Here is an 18,537-nt window from a genome sequence, read left to right as displayed (position 1 = left end):
TCTGGGATCAGCACAAGGTCAGATTCTGGCCACCTTTTCTTTCCACCAGGTATCAGTGAACTTACCTTCAAGCAGCAGCAGGCCAAAGTAGACTTGGGCATCCCTTATCCTGACTTTTCATGTAGGCAAAGGCTTGTCCTCAGGCTTCCTCCCTAAGATAGACTTGAAGTCACACAGAGTTCTGTTGCCAGCTCTTCTCCCCAGCCTGGATCATGCAAGGAGGAAAGCGTTCCTTTTCTGCATCCCATACGCTGGTTAAAACCACATCAATCAGTCACTACACTTAGGCTTCTGCTTGCAAAGAGGGATCAACGTACTGGCACAGCCGATGCTCCTGAGTATGCTGGTCTTGTGAAGGAAGTGGGGTTATCCCTTGGGACTTCCTTCAGCTCCAGTCCTCAGTCGTCTACTACTCTTTGAGCAATACCCTCTTGACTGAGATGGGCAGAGACAGAGTTCAGTCCTTTCCTTTATCACCACTGTTAACCTGAAGCATGCCTTACAGTCAGGGCCAAGTTTTGTTACTGCTGTCCTTAAGCTCTGTTTAAGAAGGCTCTTCTCTATTTCGAGCATAGGCTATTGCTTGTTAGGCACCAGGAATGTAATCTGGGTGCACAACAACTTGAAGAGGGAATAGCTGCTGCTCAGATGAGTAACCAGCTCTCGGAGAGGCGGTGTCATCCCAGAGCCTGTGAGTTTGGCATCCTTTCCCTACTACATTGTGTTCTGCTGTCTGTGATTCATGTCTGTGGTAGCTGCAGTGGCTGCACCCCTTTCTTCCTCAGCTGCAGTAGCCTGAGGATGTTGTAGTATGCAGGGCTATTTATTAGCAAGGCAAGGGGAAGAGAACATGCCACTGTTTACAGCCTCTGCGGCAGTGCTCCCTGGAGTTTAGGCATACCCGTGACACCAATATTCAGAGATGACCATGTTGCCTTGGATCTGGGGCACATGCAAGCGAACTGGAATCTAGTGTAGACAACATATTTCAGCCACTATTTTACTGTGAAGGAGCTGCAGCCCAGTTAGGTTGTTTCCTGTCCTTAAAGACTTTTTCAAGAGCTGAAAGATTTGGGATGTTGGAAATACATCTACTATCTTTTAAAAAGTCAACATCCCACCTTGCTTTATAATTCAGCAGTAATGCCTGCATTTTTCCTGTAGTACCTCTCCCACTGAGCCCTGCAGCCTGTGCAGCTTGTCAAGGTGCACATGAAAAGCATTGCTATTGAAATAAAAAGGGTTATACTGGGTACTGTCTGTCTCTAACAAATTTGGAAATAATTTCAAAATCTCCAGCCCAAGATGATGGCTGGGAGTAGTATTTTATCTGCTCTTGGCAAACCTTTTTGAAGTGTTCTCCTGGAGCAAGAATCTCTGATTCCAGGGCTCTTGATGGTGCCAGAAAGTGGTAGTTGTACTGAGTTTTTGTACAGCTTTTTTGTGTAGTCTTTCGTCTCACTGGAAAGATGATAGCTTTTGTCCTCTGTGACAGGGTCCCACGACCTGCAGTATCACACCTAGGTCAAAGCCATGCACTCCAGATTTTTCCATATTCTTCAGGTGGAGTCTGACTTACCCAAAATACTGAGTACTTTCAGCTCCAAGGTCACGAAACGTCTTTCATCTTACCCGTTCTAGAGTAGCATGAACTTGAGTAGGCTTTTAGGACATGAGCTAGAAAGAAGATAAAATAAGCTGTCACTATTTAAAATGATTATCACATCATGTAATCTCTTTGGACTTTTCATATTCCATTGCAGCGGTGGCCTGTAAGATCATTGCATTTAGCATTAATGCAGTGACAGAGCTGGTGATTGTGATTTCAAGTTGATAAAGAATCTGAACTGGAAAGGCTTTGTAGTCCTCGGTTTATGGTCTTTACAGAGCATCTCTCTTCAGTATCTCAACAGAAATGATGCCTCTAGGAGGTGCAGAGTAGAAGATCTGGTTACCATTTCTCAAGAATTCACTGATGAATGGCAGGGAATAAGGAAATAATGTGTTTAAAAGTCAGCAAGATTCATGAGCTTAGTCTCAGTGGACATTCTCCTTGCTGCCTGGCACTTGTGTGTTCCCCAGAAAAGGGAACTGTGTGCTACTCGGAGTAATACTGTTCCCATGGTGCTATTTAGATCTAGGCAGTTTGATTTTTCACTTTAGAAAATTAAGCAAGCTCAGATTCATTTGTTTTTAAACAATATGTTGTAATGGGTTGTAAAAATAAGCTGTTTTCTCTAATTGGAGTCTTTATGCTATGACTTGTTTGGGGGGGGTGGGGTGGCCTGCCTCTTTTTTTTTTTTTTTTTTTTTTTTTTTTCCAGTTTAGCATCCTTAAAAGAATGGGTTTGTGAGCCAATTAATTGCATTCTGTGCTTCTGGGTGTAACAAAAAATGCTTCAGCCGGACAGTTCTTCTCTCCACCACCCTTTACCTCTACAGAGATGCAATGGTTTCTTTTAAAAGCAATATTTCTACTGAAAAGCAGCATAATAATGATCTCTGTTAAATTGCATGACAAACCAAGGAATCACAGAGCAGTCTTTAAAGTTGGACAGCGGTACTTCCTAGTTTGGTATAAAGACTTCTTTTAGAAAAATAGTTATTGTATTTATTGGGGAAAATGCTTTGTCAGGGTTGTGTACTGAGAATTCTCCTTTCTGTGGAATTTCTTGAAGTTAACTAGATTTCAATAAGCGCATTCTCTAACTGAAAGCATTTTTTGCAGGCTCAAGGGAGAATCTATGGAAAACTTAAAGAAGAAAATTTCTTTGGACCTAAAGAAGAAGTGAAACTTGAGGCTCATATAAAAGTGCCATCCTATGCTGCTGGTAGAGTTATTGGTAAAGGAGGCAAAACAGTAAGTAGCTGAAATAAAACTTTTAGTGTTGTTCAGTTATGTTTCTTATTTCAGTGTGTATATATGTTTAAGGCTTAAACATCTAGCTAACTAATAGCTGATCCTTTGAAGTTAGGTGCTAACTTCAAGCAGGTGCTATTTTCTTAGTTGTATTTGTTAAGCTTTCCTTTCTTCTAGCGTGGAGTCAAGAGAAGCCGATCTCATAGAATGATTTATTTCATCTTTAAAAAACAAAAACCAAAAAAAACCCAAAACCAACCAACCAAAAAAAGGCTAACAAAAATCAATAGTCCCAGTCAGATCTGCAGGGCTCTTATTAATAGAAATGTAGTTCTTCCATTTAGAATGAATATGTTCCCACTCAAGACCTGCTTCTGTGAACCTTAGCTTATGCCATATTTTGCAAAAAGATTTCCCTAATCTTGTTTAATTAAAATCAAATTCAACGTGTCCAGAGGTGGCATTTCTGGCCAAAACTAAGTGAAAGCATAATTTCTAAATAAGTGGTAGGAAATTAAGACATGTTCAGACCTCAGTATTGGGGGGGGGGGGGGGGGGGATTTGCTTAAACTTAATTGATGGATTCCTTAGGCTCTGTTTGTTGCATAAAATAACATCACTGAGATTATTCAATTCTGAAAAGGTGCTGGTACTCTAGTATTTTCATATGGTTGTAAGTCAGGAGCTAGCTGATATTTGCAAAGAAATGGTTCAGTCTTGGGTCTCCATCCTTGAGTACAATGGGGTCTTGAAGTTAAGTGTCAGGAGGCAACGTGGCTTCTTTCATTACTTGCAGTGGTAAGAGGTTTAAGGATAAACATCTCCAAAAAGTAGTTAATCTAAAACGTTTTTGATTAAACAATGCAATGCATTTCTAAAATAAAATGAGTGTAAACAGGACAAAGACTCTAACCGTACCTCTACTTAACACTATGGAAGCTGATACGCTACTGAAAATAATTTGGACACTTGTTCTGTTTGGACATCTTGTGGAGGTTTTTCAAGGAAAAATGTAATACTTTGACATTTTTTTTTCTTCCCTACGTTATACATTGTATGAGTTTTCTGACCTTAAACTTGTAAACTCAACTGTAAACACTGTGGCATCTATTTGCTTTTTTAAGTCATGTATTTAACACCTTCTGTGTGTTGTATTTAGTCTTTAAAACACTTCTACAAACCTAGAGAACTTGCTGCTAATTTATGTTAGAGACACAAGAGGCTCATCTTGCAAAGTGCACACTGCTGCACAAAGATGCTTTCTGTTAGTGGGTTTCTTTTTTTAAACTTAGAGGATGATGTTTCTGTGGTCAGCAGCATCTTTGAGGCTTGGTGGTTGTGGGATATTTGTTTAAGATTTTCTGACTTCTACTATCTATTTATAGGTAAATGAGCTTCAAAACTTGACAAGTGCAGAAGTTGTAGTCCCTCGTGACCAGACACCTGATGAAAATGATCAGGTGGTTGTGAAAATAACTGGTCACTTCTATGCATGCCAGGTAGGAGGACTGGAATGAATTTCTGTATTACCTTGATGTTTCCATGGTCTGTCTTTTATATCCACATGCAGAGCCAAGGGATAGAAGACTTTTACTCAGGATACAGAAAGCACTGCTTGCCAGGCTCCTGTAATTGTCTTGCTGTGTTAAACCTTCCTCATGCCTGTGAGAGAGACTTATAATTATATTGCACTTTTGCATATGTAAAACAGTCATCTTAAGTTCTCTACCAATATATGTAGGGTCTGGCACTGCTAAAACTTTCAAAGCAAAAGAAAACCCAAGTTGTGATCAGACTGAAATTCAGACAGAAGGGAGATACAAGCTATCTCATAGTACCTGGCAAGAGCTGCACGTATATATGCAATTTGTCCACATTGCTCAATCTGTTGATTTAATATCATAAAGAAAAGGATCACAAGATTGCTTCCCTCACTTACCTCTTAGTTCAGACCAATGCCTTTTGAGACCTTGCTACAGGTGACTTGTAGTTCAGAAAGGAGATGGGAGGGCTGGTGAGTCCTCTAAGTCTGACCTTCTGGATCCTCCGGTATATATAAAAAAAAAAAAATTGTCCACTCTCTGTTAAAACAGTGGTTCTTATAAAACATTAGTATCTCCAGAGGAGTAAAATGAAAGTAGCCTGTAGCTTCAATAATCTTAATGTTGGTAGTCATCTTCCTGTGCTCATGCTTTCTATATTACAGATGTGAAAACTGACCATGTGGGTAGTTGTGGTAGGTGGAAAAAGAAGAAAAATTAAAAATTAATTTGTAGATCATGACTAACCCAAGTGTATTTAACTAATGAGTAATCTTGTCAGTACTAGGAACTTAGTTATTCCAGATTTTCTTAATCCCAGTAGTATCTATAGTCAGTTGTAAACAGCAGTCACTGCAGCATGGCATCATGATGGGTTGTTTCTTCTTTATGTCCTTCAGCTTGCTCAGAGAAAAATTCAGGAAATACTGGCTCAGGTAAGAAGGCAGCAGCAACAGCAAAAAACATTGCAAAGCGGACAGCCTCAGCCAAGACGAAAATAAAGGTTTAGGAAATGGCCCATCAGAGACAGATGCCAGACCAAAGACAGACTGTGCGACAGAGACGGGTGGTGAGCACCTGTTGAAGTTATATGCAGAAGATCCACCAAGCCAATCACCTGTTCGAGGACCAGGCAACCGTTGAACGCTGTCTCTGAGAATGTATTCTTTAGGCTCTCTCAAACTTTTGAAACCCAGCTTTAAAATAAGGACCCCTTCACTTCCCTTTTGTTCTATTCTCACAATTTAACATAAACTCGTTAGTCTTTTTTATTGTTCTTATTATTCCCCAACAATTTTAGAACTTGGTTTAATGAAGCTTTCTCTTCTGAGTTCACTGGTTAAAAAAAAAAAAAGAAAAGAAAAAAAACCAACAAAAAAAAGAAAAGGCATTGCTCTTATAGGTCCAGTTGTAAAAGAAGAAACACATTTGGAGGGTGGGATTGCGGGTGGGCTAGGGTTAGAGCAAGGGTATTGACAAGAGTTTAAGTGTTAGTCCCAATGTTGAAACAAGTGGCATTTTTTAAAAAGAATTTGGTTGCATTTTTACATAACACTGCCATGAATAACCTAAGGGAAGTGTTGAATGGTGTTGGCCAGGGCATAAAAAGATAAATATGCATTTTACTAAACTACCTCAGGCATTTAGTACCTCAATGAGAAATTGTTCCTTTTTTGCTTTTTTTTTTTTTGGTATTTTGTATACTTTATAAAGCTAATAGTTCTTGAGCATTTTATTTTTTTAAAAAAAATTAAAATTTGATCAGCCACCAGCCAGGAGTACTACAGACTTATCGGGGAAAAAATATAGTAGAGCACTTCTAGCTGCTGGCTGATGGGAGTAAGGTGGGTAAAAAAAACATAGCCTCAGATTTTCTGAGGGCTTCAACACCATCATTTGTTTAAAAAAAAAAAATTCAGTGAATGTTCAAAAGATAGTGAATGATGCCAACATTCTGATAGCAGCAATGCCGTTTAGTTTTCTTTTAAGATGGGATGAAAAAGTTTGTGACGGTACTTTTTTGGGAACAGGACAAGGAAGTGATGGCAAGAGGCTGGGGTTGGGGGAAAAATTTAGAAGGCTGCAAGAGGCTGAATTTTTTTTTTGTGCTACTTGATTGAATGCATGAACCCTTTGTGCCTTTGACCATCACTACCTAATAATGCTACATTTAACCATTTGCAGCCCATTTGGACTTTGCCATTTTGTTCAAAGAGCAAGCTTCATCTTCAGTTTGATAGAACACTTGATCTGCTAGAGCATATTTGAGGCCATGAGGGTCTCTGCTGTCTGCAGATCACATCATACTGCTTTCAGTTACCACGATGGGGGAAGGTCAAACAGTGTTTGATCACATTGAAAGATAATGAAAGGCTAAGTTTACATATCCAGCCGCTGTTATGGGCCACACTAAGCCACTTTGAAGGTTTTAAAAAACTATTACAAGAAAAAAAAAAAAAAAAACAAACCAACAACCTCTCTAGCCTGGCTTATAATAGATGCAGCAGGATTTATGCACGTTCTGCAACCAACCATTAGAGAAGAAAAAAAATGTCAAAAGGCAGGGATAACAGGAAAGTTACCAAATTTTTTAATTTCCGAATGTAATTTGAATGATGATTGTGGTAATAGTGACACATTCAAGTTTCTACAATAAACTTCAGTCTACCTCAGTTTAAGAAGAAAAAAAAAATATGTGGCAACACATGGTGCATAAAGACTGCTGTGTGTGTGTGTGTGCGCGCCTGTATGTGTGTGGTCGACAGAGCCATGCTATTACCTCTGAACCTTTTTTTGTGATGTTTTTTGTGCATGAGATGATCAGAATCACCATGCTGCACTGATTTGAGGGGCACAACGAGCAAAAACATTTGTTTCATCATTTTGTTATCTACCTCTTAGGTTCATGTTGAAATAGAGGCATTACTACATAGACTAGATAATTTTCCCAAAGATCATTGTTGTACAGATTAGATAATTTTGAAAATGGTCTGAAGTGTTTTTCCTGCATCTCTTCTTTACTAATTGGTTTAAAAACCACAAACTTATGTTGTAGTTTTAGCAAAGAAAAATGAGTTTCTTTTCCTTTTTTGACAGTGACCTTCATCTAGCCTTTAGGATAATTTTTTTTCTTACAATGAATTTAAAATTACTGAAGTATGAAAAGTCATAGCATTTTTAATTTTTGTTGAGGCTTAAGTCAGTCTGATGTTCCTTTCTTAACATTTGAGAAGGATTTGACTTCATTATTTTCCATAAAAATTACTTTACAAATAGGCGCTGCATTTACATCTGCTGATTTAAATACTGTCATCTCTCTTAAATTTCTAGACTTAGTATGGTAAATCATGTTTTTCTTTTCAATTGAGACTTGGTAATTTGGAGTATTTGGGAATAGCTAGAAAGTAAATACTGTAAATGATTTCAATATCCACAAAGTATGGATCATTTTTCATCTGTAATGTGCCCCCCAATGCAGCTCCACTTGCCAGATGCCTCTGAATGGAATAAAGAGTTTAACTCCTATCATCAGATAAAGTTGTGTGGTGTTTTTTTAAACTAATGAGGCATAGGGACAGACTGTTCTAAGTATTTGTGGTGCTTTGATCAAGTTGGTTTTCTGTCCATAATAATAACTGGATAAGGATGAACAGTCACCCGCAGGTACTCCATAGCTGCTAGGCCATCCAGCAGCCAGGTTACAATGTTTGCGCTACAAGCAGTGACTTCTGTGGCTTACAATTCTCCCTCTCATATAACAGTGCTATACAGTCTGTAGTACAACCTATAGCTCATGGTTTCAGTCTCATGCAGATCATTTAGGCCAGTTTTCTGTGGAAGGGATGTATATTGAACAGTCCTGACCCAGGGCAAACATGAAGGAATCTTTAACAGGCTTGAAGCAAGATCTGAATTGTAGTTAAACTTTTTTTTTTTTGGCTGCTTTTTACCTAGTCTTTACTTTGGTGCTGTCAGTGTGATGAAGCTGTGTAATGAACGCGGCCCTAGAAGCTTGGATAGGCAGAACCAGTCACGCTAGCAAGCAAATGCGATGGCAACCTGTATCTTGCTCCTACAACCACCACCCAAACCCACACCAATTGCCAGGGAGGTGGTATCGCCTCTCCATTTAGATACTTGTTAACATTATTTGGAATAGAAATGAGACTAATTGTTTAACTGAATGCTTTAGAGTAAGAGGGAGGGGTTGGGGAATGAAGGAGCATCATGAATAATATAATTCCGGAGCTTTTAAAGAGGAGTGGAAAACCAAACTTGTTTTCCAAACTCTTGGACCCTCCCACTTGTCTTCACAGCTCATTTACTGGGACCAACCAGCAGAAAGAAGGAATTGAAGAAATTATGTCTGTAGAAAACACTACATAGGGTATTGCATTTCACAAGGGAACTCTAAGCTCATTTTTCATGCCAATATTGAGCTATCTTCTCAGAACTGGCATCCCTGCCATTTGAGCAACATAAGAAGTTAAGCCTTCCTCTGTATCGCTGGTGCATTTGTGACAGCTAAACCCCTGACTGTTTTAAGCATTTGCTTAATCATGATGCTTTTATTTGCTTCTAACCTTCCAAAGCTTTTATTCCTAAGCTGCAATTTCAAAGGCATGTGCTCTTTGTATTAGTTTCCATTAAATAATGCATGTATGCTGTGCTGGACAGCATGGTCTCGACATGGTACTAGGGCATAGGATTTTTAAATGAACGTGAAAAATTCTGGAGTAAGCACTCAAGCTGGGCTGTAACAGAGATGTTAGCTCAACTGGTGAAGGCAAATGCTGCCTGATAACAAAGTTACTCAAATGCAGTGCAGGAAATTGGTGAAATGATGACAAAAGTTTCACCTTGGTAATTGTTTCTCCTGTTCACCCCATCATCAAGGGACCCTGCACAGAGCCAAACCTGCATGCGCCTCTGTACAGGATGAATCTACAGACTCATTGGACAAGCTGCTCAGTATTTTTATTTTACACAGAAATCACCTGATCAGTAGAAATGAAACCATTCCCAAATGTTTTCCTTCCAAAAGGGGTTTAATGTTGCATAGTACTGATCTTCCAGACTGTCTTTGTTAATTCCTAGATCCCAGCTTTTAAGAGGGTCAGGCCAAAGGTTCACCAAGTCAGCCAGGTCACCTGGCTAGGGCATCACAGTAGCTTGACCTAGATCATGACTGCTTCTGTTAAATGGGGGGATGAAAAAGTTCTTTTCCTGAGCTGGCAGTTCGATTATTTAATAGCAATCAGTGGATAACTCCTTTTCACAATGTGCTTTTGCAGTAAATTCAGTCATACTTTTTCATTTATTTTACTGGGTTTTGTCTCCTCAGTTAATTTGATTTTTTTTTTTTGTCTTGTCTTACAGACTATTACCCCTTTCCAGCTGTAAGTGTCCTAGTCTGTTCACACAGAAGCTGTTCCCTATCTCTTGCTGTTCTTTTCTGGGCACTTCTTTTGTTACTGTGCTTTTCAAGACAGGATACTGTATGCGGTTCTGGTTACTAAATGTGGGTTCATATAATGGCGTAATGTTTGCTGAATCTGCCTCTCTTCATCTAGTATTACTTATCTTCAGCAGCAGCAGTAAAAGGCAAATGGTTTCAGGGAATGATCCAATGTTACTCCTACATATCCCTCCTAGGAGGAAGTGCCTGATTTAGAACCCATCACTCTGTAAGACAGCCAAGGTTATCTTTCCCCCATGTGGATTACTTATTGCCAAGTATCATGAAGCATTTTGAATATCTTTCTTTGCAGTCAGCTTTACCACCAATACTTTTTATTTTGTGGGCAAAGATGTTTATCTGCGTAGTTCAACTACATTTAATAAATGTTCCTTGCTTAATTTGCAGAACTATCTGCTGCCTTGTATCAAAGAGCAGGTGAACTTAGGGGCAGTTATTCCTGAAAGAACGGAGGCTAGACACAGCAAGAAAACACAGGCTGAAATGAGGGAGAAGGTTTTTTGGTTTTGAAAGACAAAAAAACCCAACCAAACACACACACCTCCTTCCCCCTAAACACCACAACCACATAAGCAAAAACCAAGGTCATGTTCTTTGAGCATGACAAACAGCAGCTGCTGTGCAGGGAAGAGGTGCAGACAGAACTTCAAGTAGTTTGGGTGAAAAAGGTGATTGCCCTCAGGGTTCCTGCTTCTCATGCATGGCAGAGCATGCTTCTCCAGAAGGAAGAGATCCTAATCTAATGATGAAAGCCCTGTCCTGTAGTGGAGAAAAGCATCTTGTTTTACATGGCCAAGTTTTGTTACCATCTTGAAGCTCTTCTAACTGGTTATTAGACCATGCAGCAGGCAGACTAAGAACACACTACACAATGCCTTCTGAAAGTCCATTAGCAGCAAGTAATGCTCAGTGACTAAGGGTTTCCTTTAGAACTACTTTCCCCCACTTCAAAGGAGCTGAAGGTTTACACTGCCACAGCATGCTGCCTCAGTGTCCTTTTCCAGAAACCAGGTGCAAGGAAAACCAGGAGAGGGGCCAAATACAAACTTAGAATAAGCTGAATGTTTCAACATGAAGACAAGGAATTGAAGCTCTTCAGGTTGTTGATTTTTTTTTTTTATTAAACACAGATTGGCCTTGGCTGAAAAACTGACTTACTGTTCTGTTAACTCAAGACACATTTATTTGTCACTGCTGCTCTTGGCTCTTATGTGGTCAGTAACACCAGTCTGTTTCCTCTTCTCCCTCAACTCGGAGCATGACTTGCTTTATTGTGACTAGAAGCAAATGGCTTAACACAAGAAGCCTCATCTAAACTGTACTATGTTACATAGTTTCTCCTTGCAGCACTTAAGTCTTTTTTGCAGTGCCACTACAGGCAGGTCTTTCAAAGATACTAGAAAAACAATTATTGTAGAGGCTGAGCATGAGTTTTAGGGAAGTAGTTTAAGCAGCTGTCTTCGCCTCACTCTTCTCACTGCAAACTCCATTGAGACAGTGACTCCCCCAGGAAGCTCCCTTACGATAGGATTCCTTCTTTGACATGTTATGGTTGGACTCGATCTTAGGGGTCTTTTCCAACCTAAATGATTCTAATGATTCTGATCATTTTTGTAGCCTGTTCAGAACTTTACCTAGGCACATCAAATAAATACCCTGTTTTGTACTGATCAACTGTAATGACTATTAAGTCAGTAATCAAGACTGCATGTCTCCCAGATTTGTGAAGATACACTTGTTTCTTTTTCCACCCCACAGCTGCATTAAGTTCTTGTCTCGAGATGATCACTGCTGTTAGAAGTCAGTCCAATTATAAAGTCTTCTGGCAGTGACTGTGGAGTCATCTGTGCTAACTGGTCATCATAGGAACCGAGAGTCCATAGCTTCTCCAATTCATAAGCCTCTCGTGTCTCTGGCAGCATGAAATGCATCACTATGCTACCTGCACAGAAGAGAAATTCACAATAAATTAACATGAACTGTAAAGCACTACTACAATTCCAACTGCACAAAAAGAATTCAAGTCTTCCACCCCCCTACTCTGGCTAGATATAACTGGTCAGCTGATGGAGGTCTCTTCTTAAGTTGCTGATTCCAGTTCTTGAACAGAGTTAGGAATTGGTCAGTCCTTCAAAAGACTCCAAGACTACAGCCAGGAGAATGAGAAAGACAATACTCTGGTTTAAATTAAAACACTATTGCAAGACTCCAGACCAAAGAAGTTGTGACTTCTAGGGGACACAAGGAAGTAAGCAGAAGGAAATTTTACTTGCAAGAGTCCCCTCCCTAACGTTACAGCTGGACTTTCAGCTTTCCTATATTACCAACAACATCCAGCTATAGACAAGTAATTTTCCTTAGGTGTGTTGCTCATATTTCTCAGTGGTTTTTTTTCTAATGAAACAGGTCCAAACTTTTACATAATAAGGTTTTTCTTACAGGTTTTCATTAATTCTGTGCAAACAATAGTAGAGAACATTAATTCCAGGGTACTTCTAATGTACTTTTTTCTAGTTATGGCCTGAAATTTCAATCAGTTTTCAGTTATTACAGTCAATGATTTGGACAGTTAAGTAACCAAGGCTTAACATCACTGGCTGCAGTGCTCCTCACCTACCCATGCTCTCTTTTAAGCCAAAACACAAAGTTAGAGGGTGAGATTCTAGACCTAGCAGTGAAGGAGGAATGCTTTCTGAATGCAAAGTCTTTTACGTTTGTGTAGAGAGTTTCACACTTGTAGAATAAAGAATTAAACTCAATTTCTTAGGACTGAGGTTTTACCCTGTGTCATGGTATAATCCGGACAGTGACAAAGTCTGTTCAAAAGTTCACTACTAAGGCAGCATACAAAGAGCCCCCACTCGCCTAGACAGGGGTTATAAAAACCTAAGAAAATTGACTGAAGTAGCTTTTCACTTTCCACTACTGTTATCTTCAATTTATTAAGACCTGTTTTAGCCACTGAAGAGTAGCTACTGCTTTCTTCTCAGTGCCAAAGATCTTTAGTGAAAATTTCTTTAGTATCCCAATGAGTTCAAGTAACAACAACTGGAATTCCAAAACAGCAGAGTATTGTGAACTCTCCACAGCAACCAGCATTCACTGTGAGATGCTTCCTTCCACAAAGAGCTCATGCAGAACTTCATATTTGTCAGATTCACAAATATTTACCAAAATCAATGCACAGCCAGTCATCTGTCTCTTTCCCTTCAATTCGAGTATGAGGATCACTTTCTTCTTTGTGATGCTTGTACTGAGAGAGAAGCAATGGCAGAAAATGAAATACTTTGCATTTATTTAAAAGCACTCAAACCTAGCAGATAAGCTGGACTTTGCTGAGTTGTCTAGAGTAATTTTAAATCTGAAATGGGTTAGATTACTCAGTGTTGGTTCTGGGGTCTGCACAAAAAAGAATAATATACACTTGCAGCAGCAGAAAATAAGTACAGATTTCTCAAGGGGATTTAGCATCAAATCTGGAATTCTAATGCTCAGAATTCCCATACACTTATCCATGAATTTTATAGGTGTCCATTTTTTCTCAAGATGAATACTGAATCAGTTGTTTAGCATTAGTCTTTCAGTTATAGGTTCCCTGTAACTGCCATTACCACTAAGTTTTATTTCCTTTCAGAAACCTTTCATTGTTGTTTTACATTGGCTAGTTAAGGACACAGAAATGGAGATGCCAAGCTTATCCTCTTCTCAGACAGGGGGGTGGGGAGAAAACAGGTTTCAACCCATGCCACGAGGAAGGCATTTAAACAAGCCTCCTGCCTCTTGAGAGCACGCTCTCAACACTCGTTGCAAGATAGGGGAAAACACAGCTGGCACACAGGTTTCCAAGCTGCAAAGCACTGAGAGAGGGGAGAGGGTAGCTCGAAGCTGGACTGCAAAAGCTCAGCTAGGGCAGGGTAGTTGGTTCCCTATGTAACACGGTAGCTTTTGTAGATGCTAGCTTGAGAGGCCCAGCTCTCCCCACCTGATACATAAAGCACCTAAGCAGCCACCAGAGCTGAAGAAATTTGATAACTAGAGGCTTAAGTACTGCCTCTTTTGGATCTGACCATAACCTACTCATTTCTTTACAAAAAGCATCAATAGAAAAAAAATGGGATGAAGTTAACTGCGTCTTCACAGAGCTCCTTTATTCAAATTTCTACCTTATTCCTAGTTGAAGCAGCCAATCAAAAAAAGTGGAAACCTTTTTCAGTCTGAAATTAAAAAACAAAAAAACCCAAACATTATTTATTTCAGCACAAGGCCCCAAGGAAACAGAGAGTGAAACTGCATGGCTCTAACAGTCATTTCTGCCATGAAAGACAAAATACAAAATAACAGGTTGTAACAGCATGGCTGGCTAGCAAACGAGTCCTACTTCAGTGGGAAAGCAATTATCACAAAATGCAACTGTTCCTGGTCTTTCCCACACAATGCTAGTTGCTGGCCAATGGCCCCAGCTTGCAGACCAGAATGGAGAATTTTCAAAATGTAATTCAGAACTAGTTCTACCTTCCTTTCATTAAGATAGCTTGTGAGATAGATAGCCTCAAAAGCAGGTAATTGTCAAAGACTCTCTGAAAGTCTGCTTAAAATACTAAAGAGCCCAGCACACACTGCCATCAGCTATGTAACAGAGGTTGGAAAGGCTGATCTCCACTACAAGTTTCCTTCAGCCTTGTCTTTAAATGCTGTGTAATAGTGAACAGATTATAATAAAGCCAAGTGTTAGTTTCTTCCTCTAACATGAAACCAGACAGGAAGGGGTAAGCAGTAGCTGAGACTGCCCACTACAAACTACTGGAAGAAAAGCAGGAAGACCTCATGCTACACACGAGCTTCTCTGCATTTTAGTGTACATCATGCATTACCATAACATTTTAGATACTGTAGTGGTAAAGCTAGCCAGCTGCCTAGCAGCACTCCTGAGCACCTGCTCTGCTTTACATCTTAAGCTTCAGCTTACTTTTTGCCTAGAAAACTTTCAATGCCAGGCAAGCTCAGCCACTCCCGAGTACTTGGCCAGGCTTCCCGGTTTCTCAGGATGCCCAGGAGGACGCCACATCTCCCCAGAGGCTCTGCCCTTGCAAAGGAGCTGCTCTTACAGCCACCAGAGGGAGCAGCCAGTTGTAGCACAGGCATGTTTTGCAGGGTGGGTGGTATTCACTGATCTCTCCTGATCTGGGGGAGATGGACAGCTGTCGATTTAAGACCAGCAAGTTATACAAGTAACAGAGTACATATTAAGCACTTAAATTGAGTATATTCAAATCACACTAATACAACTTCTAACTTGAGGCAAAATTTTAGTTTGCAAAGATACATCAGTTCCTGCAGAGAGCAAAAGAAACTCCCCTCACCTGCTCAGAAAGGCACTGAAAAGCAATACCATGTCCCCCTCTCTCCTTCCCCCCCTCAAGTCTCACAGCTGAAACCAATGGGACCAAGAGCCAAAGCAAAAATGGGGTCAGGAAGGGAAAGAAAGTGCATGAAGAGAAGGCAAGCTACAGGTTAAGAGTAGACAGCTGATCAAGGTGGGGGCTAGTCATATTTCTCACACTGTGCTCTGTAACAGTCAGCTGGCTCTTTTCTGGCCATAAAGTTTCTCCCTCCCTGAGTCTGGTCCTTATTTCTAAGCTCTACCTGTATTTTTATTCTGACCTCTATTTTTGTACTGAAAAGCTCACGCTCCACCAAAGCCAAACAGTGCAAGATTTCTCTGCAAGGATGGCTGCTGCTGCTTCTCCTTTCCTCCTGTACATGCACAGGATGGTGACTATTAACTAACAGTTTGCTTTAGTAAGCCCACAAGCGGATCCTGTGCCTCATAACATCCTGTCTTTTTTCCAGCCTTACAATATACCTGAGAACTTGGAAATATTAGGGATTAGGGTTTGAGAACAGCCAGATTAAGCTATTTTGAACGAGTGGGAATAGCTATGAAGCTTGCTGGACGGAAGACAAAAGTGGACACAGGTCGTTATCACCATTTCACATCACTCTTGCTCAAGCCACCAAACTGTGCTAATGTCATCACTGTGCTAAATACAGAGAGGTCTGTTTTTAAAATGTATTCTCTCAATTTTGAGTAGTATTGCTAAAGGAAAAAAGTACAGTTAGTTACTAGATTCAGGACTAAACGACATAAGGATAATTAGTTTCATCTTGCCTGGTACACCCTTATACATGCAATCCTGGGGAAATTCCTTTCACAACATTTAAAACCATTCCCCAAAACCCAGAGAGTGCAGCGGTAACTCTCTTACCATTTTCAGCATGTAATGTGCCATTGCATGGAGATGTCGTGTTGAAGATCCGCTCACAATTATAAAATAATTACAGTATTTTATTTCTGGAGGTAGCTGGATGACACAGATGTCTTTAGCATTTTCTTGCCTCAGCAGAGCTACAACGAAGTCAATGTTGAACTTCTGAAGACCAGTACCTGGAACAGGCAGAAAAAATAACACAGTGGCAATTTATCTTTTTAATTGCAAAAATCAACCACTTAAGAAGACATAAAATGGCAATGAACTGAATTATAGCCTAAGCTAGCCACTCACTGTGGAGTCTGGTTTGATACTGACAATGCAACACGAACTGCAGATTTTTAAAAATCACCTTTAAAACCATCAAAGTTGAGACTAAGCACTCTTCTTGTAAATAACACGCTATCATTACATATAGCAGTTAGCAAACATCAAAGTTTCTTTTAGGTAACTTACTTATTTCTTGTTGTTACTATTTAAGAGTCAATGCTATCATTGGATATTTGTCAATTAAGATGAGTGAAACCTGAGTACTTCAATAGACATCATTAAAACAGAAGACAAAATTAAAAATATTTCAGAACAATGCTTTCCAACAGGCCTGTGATAATAAATGGTGATGAAATTACTCTAAAATCTTAAGTAGATGAAATCAATATACTGAAAATGGAGCTGATGTGATGCAGTCTGAAGGTACTTTTTATCTTCACGCTGCGTAAAACCATTCCTTTTTCTTTTTCCCTAGCCTGTTCTGCCATGGAGGATTATGATATTATAGACAAAGCTTTAGTCCTTCAACAGGTTAAGCAAGCCAGCTTAGAAACTAGTACATTAGTGCAACTACTTTCTGTTCACACCACGAAATCAGTTTCTTTCTAATTTGCCCTAATTAGATGGTAGATGCAACTTGTGTGCATACTTAAGGCATAATTTGAATCTGTCAGCAATGCATGCCTGCCACTATAAAGTGAACGTTAGTGCAGACCGAGCATCAGCATAAAGCCAAGCTTTATATTTACCAATATAAAGAAAAAGCCAAACAAAAGAACAATAACTACATATAATTATATGCATGAATGGGGATATGAAATTGGATCAGATCTCTGTAAATGAAAGCCTTTGAGCTTAGGGACTCATGCACTCTTTCAACTTTTGCTATGGTCACACATGCAGAAAATTAGCAGTGGCCACAGTTCCTCCAGACGCAGCAGTTACAACAGTTAAATATTTGCCTGGTAGCCACATGTGAAGTCTCTAGTGCCTACTTAGAGAACGAATGGTCTAAACAAACCCAGGCACACTCTGCCACACTGAACGTCATGGTCAGGTCCAGGCTGGAGAAGATTTGCTGAACAGCTACAACAACAAACCAGCTCTGTACACAAAAAGCTTATACCTGTAACCAGCCATCGCGCTGCTAAAACTGTTATCTATACAGGGAAATTTATTTGCGAGCGTACATCAGAGAAACACACCTCCAACTCGGCACCACTATTCTCACAAAAGTTCCTGTATGTGTCTACACACAGGCTTGGTCTGCGCTAGCCACCAACTCCTCACTTCACAGCAGGTCTTCGGAGGCGATGATGGTTCAGCGCAAACGCCATGACCCTGAGGCCTGCGGTCTCGGCCAAGGTAAGGGCGATTCCATCGCATTAGGCACCCCCAGGATCCTCCAGCAGCTGCAGAATGAGATCCCATGCGTTCGAAGCGGTTACTCTCTTCCCGCGGCGTTACATTTCGCTTAGGGCACTATTTCACAGAGCTGGAGAGCGCTGGGCAGAGCCCAGGGCCTTCGGGTCAGGGGCCTCCTTGACGTGCCGCCTCACGACCACGCTTGGGCCTGCCAGGCCAGCGCCTTACCCCGCGCGGAGGCCGCAATGCCGCATTAGCCGGCGCTTCACGCCCGCGCAGTTACCAACTCTGAGGGCGCTTGAGCACTGCCTTACTAGCAGGGGAGGGCCTGCTCGACGCACACGCTCCCTCACCCGCTGTGAGGCCGCGGGAGCCCTCCGAGAACACCTCGAGAACGATTAAGCTGAACAATCATGGAAGAACCAGAACGAAGTACCAAGCGGGAAGTCAGAACGACCACGACCGATGTCGCGCACGGAGAAGACCCGCTAGTTTACCCCGGTAGCTCGGCCCTCCCGGCTAGGCCGCCCTTCGCTGGGCCCTACCTGCCGCCTGGCGCCGCTCCGCCACCGCCCCCAGCGCCCCGGCTCCGCCGCCTCCCGCGCCCCGCGCCACCACGCAGCTCCCGCGGGGAGCCCCGGCCACCCGGGGGGGCGGCTGCGGCCGGAGGGCACCCCCCGCCGCGGCGGGGAGAGGCCGCAGCAGCCAGCGCCCCGCCGACACCGCCCGCCACATGCCCGCCGCCGCGCTCCG

The 18,537-nt window shown here is 41.2% G+C and overlaps 2 protein-coding genes across 3 annotated transcripts in view; one reads left to right on the top strand and one right to left on the bottom strand.

Moving 5' to 3' along the window:
• Positions 1–5,824, top strand: part of IGF2BP3 (insulin like growth factor 2 mRNA binding protein 3) — a 118,529-nt gene extending 112,705 nt beyond the window's left edge. For both annotated transcript variants that reach the window (XM_075492986.1, XM_075492985.1), the window contains 3 exons: positions 2,729–2,860; positions 4,246–4,359; positions 5,301–5,824. In XM_075492986.1, the coding sequence (XP_075349101.1) occupies positions 2,729–2,860; positions 4,246–4,359; positions 5,301–5,402 (348 nt within the window). In that variant the 3' untranslated portion in view covers positions 5,403–5,824. The remainder of the gene's footprint in view (positions 1–2,728; positions 2,861–4,245; positions 4,360–5,300) is intronic.
• Positions 5,825–9,413: 3,589 nt separating this feature from the next.
• MALSU1 (mitochondrial assembly of ribosomal large subunit 1) lies at positions 9,414–18,536 on the bottom strand. Its single transcript, XM_075492992.1, has 4 exons — positions 18,330–18,536; positions 16,147–16,325; positions 13,052–13,133; positions 9,414–11,822 (listed from the first exon to the last, which is right to left on the bottom strand). The coding sequence occupies exons 1-4, from the start codon at positions 18,517–18,519 to the stop codon at positions 11,644–11,646; spliced, it is 630 nt and encodes a 209-aa protein (XP_075349107.1). The 5' UTR covers positions 18,520–18,536; the 3' UTR covers positions 9,414–11,643.
• Between the last annotated feature and the right edge of the window lies 1 nt (position 18,537).

The sequence above is a fragment of the Mycteria americana genome, chromosome 2 (genome assembly GCF_035582795.1).
Source record: "Mycteria americana isolate JAX WOST 10 ecotype Jacksonville Zoo and Gardens chromosome 2, USCA_MyAme_1.0, whole genome shotgun sequence".
NCBI lineage: Eukaryota > Metazoa > Chordata > Aves > Ciconiiformes > Ciconiidae > Mycteria > Mycteria americana.
Note: the sequence above shows the minus strand (reverse complement) of the source record. Positions and strands in the feature narration are given on the sequence as shown.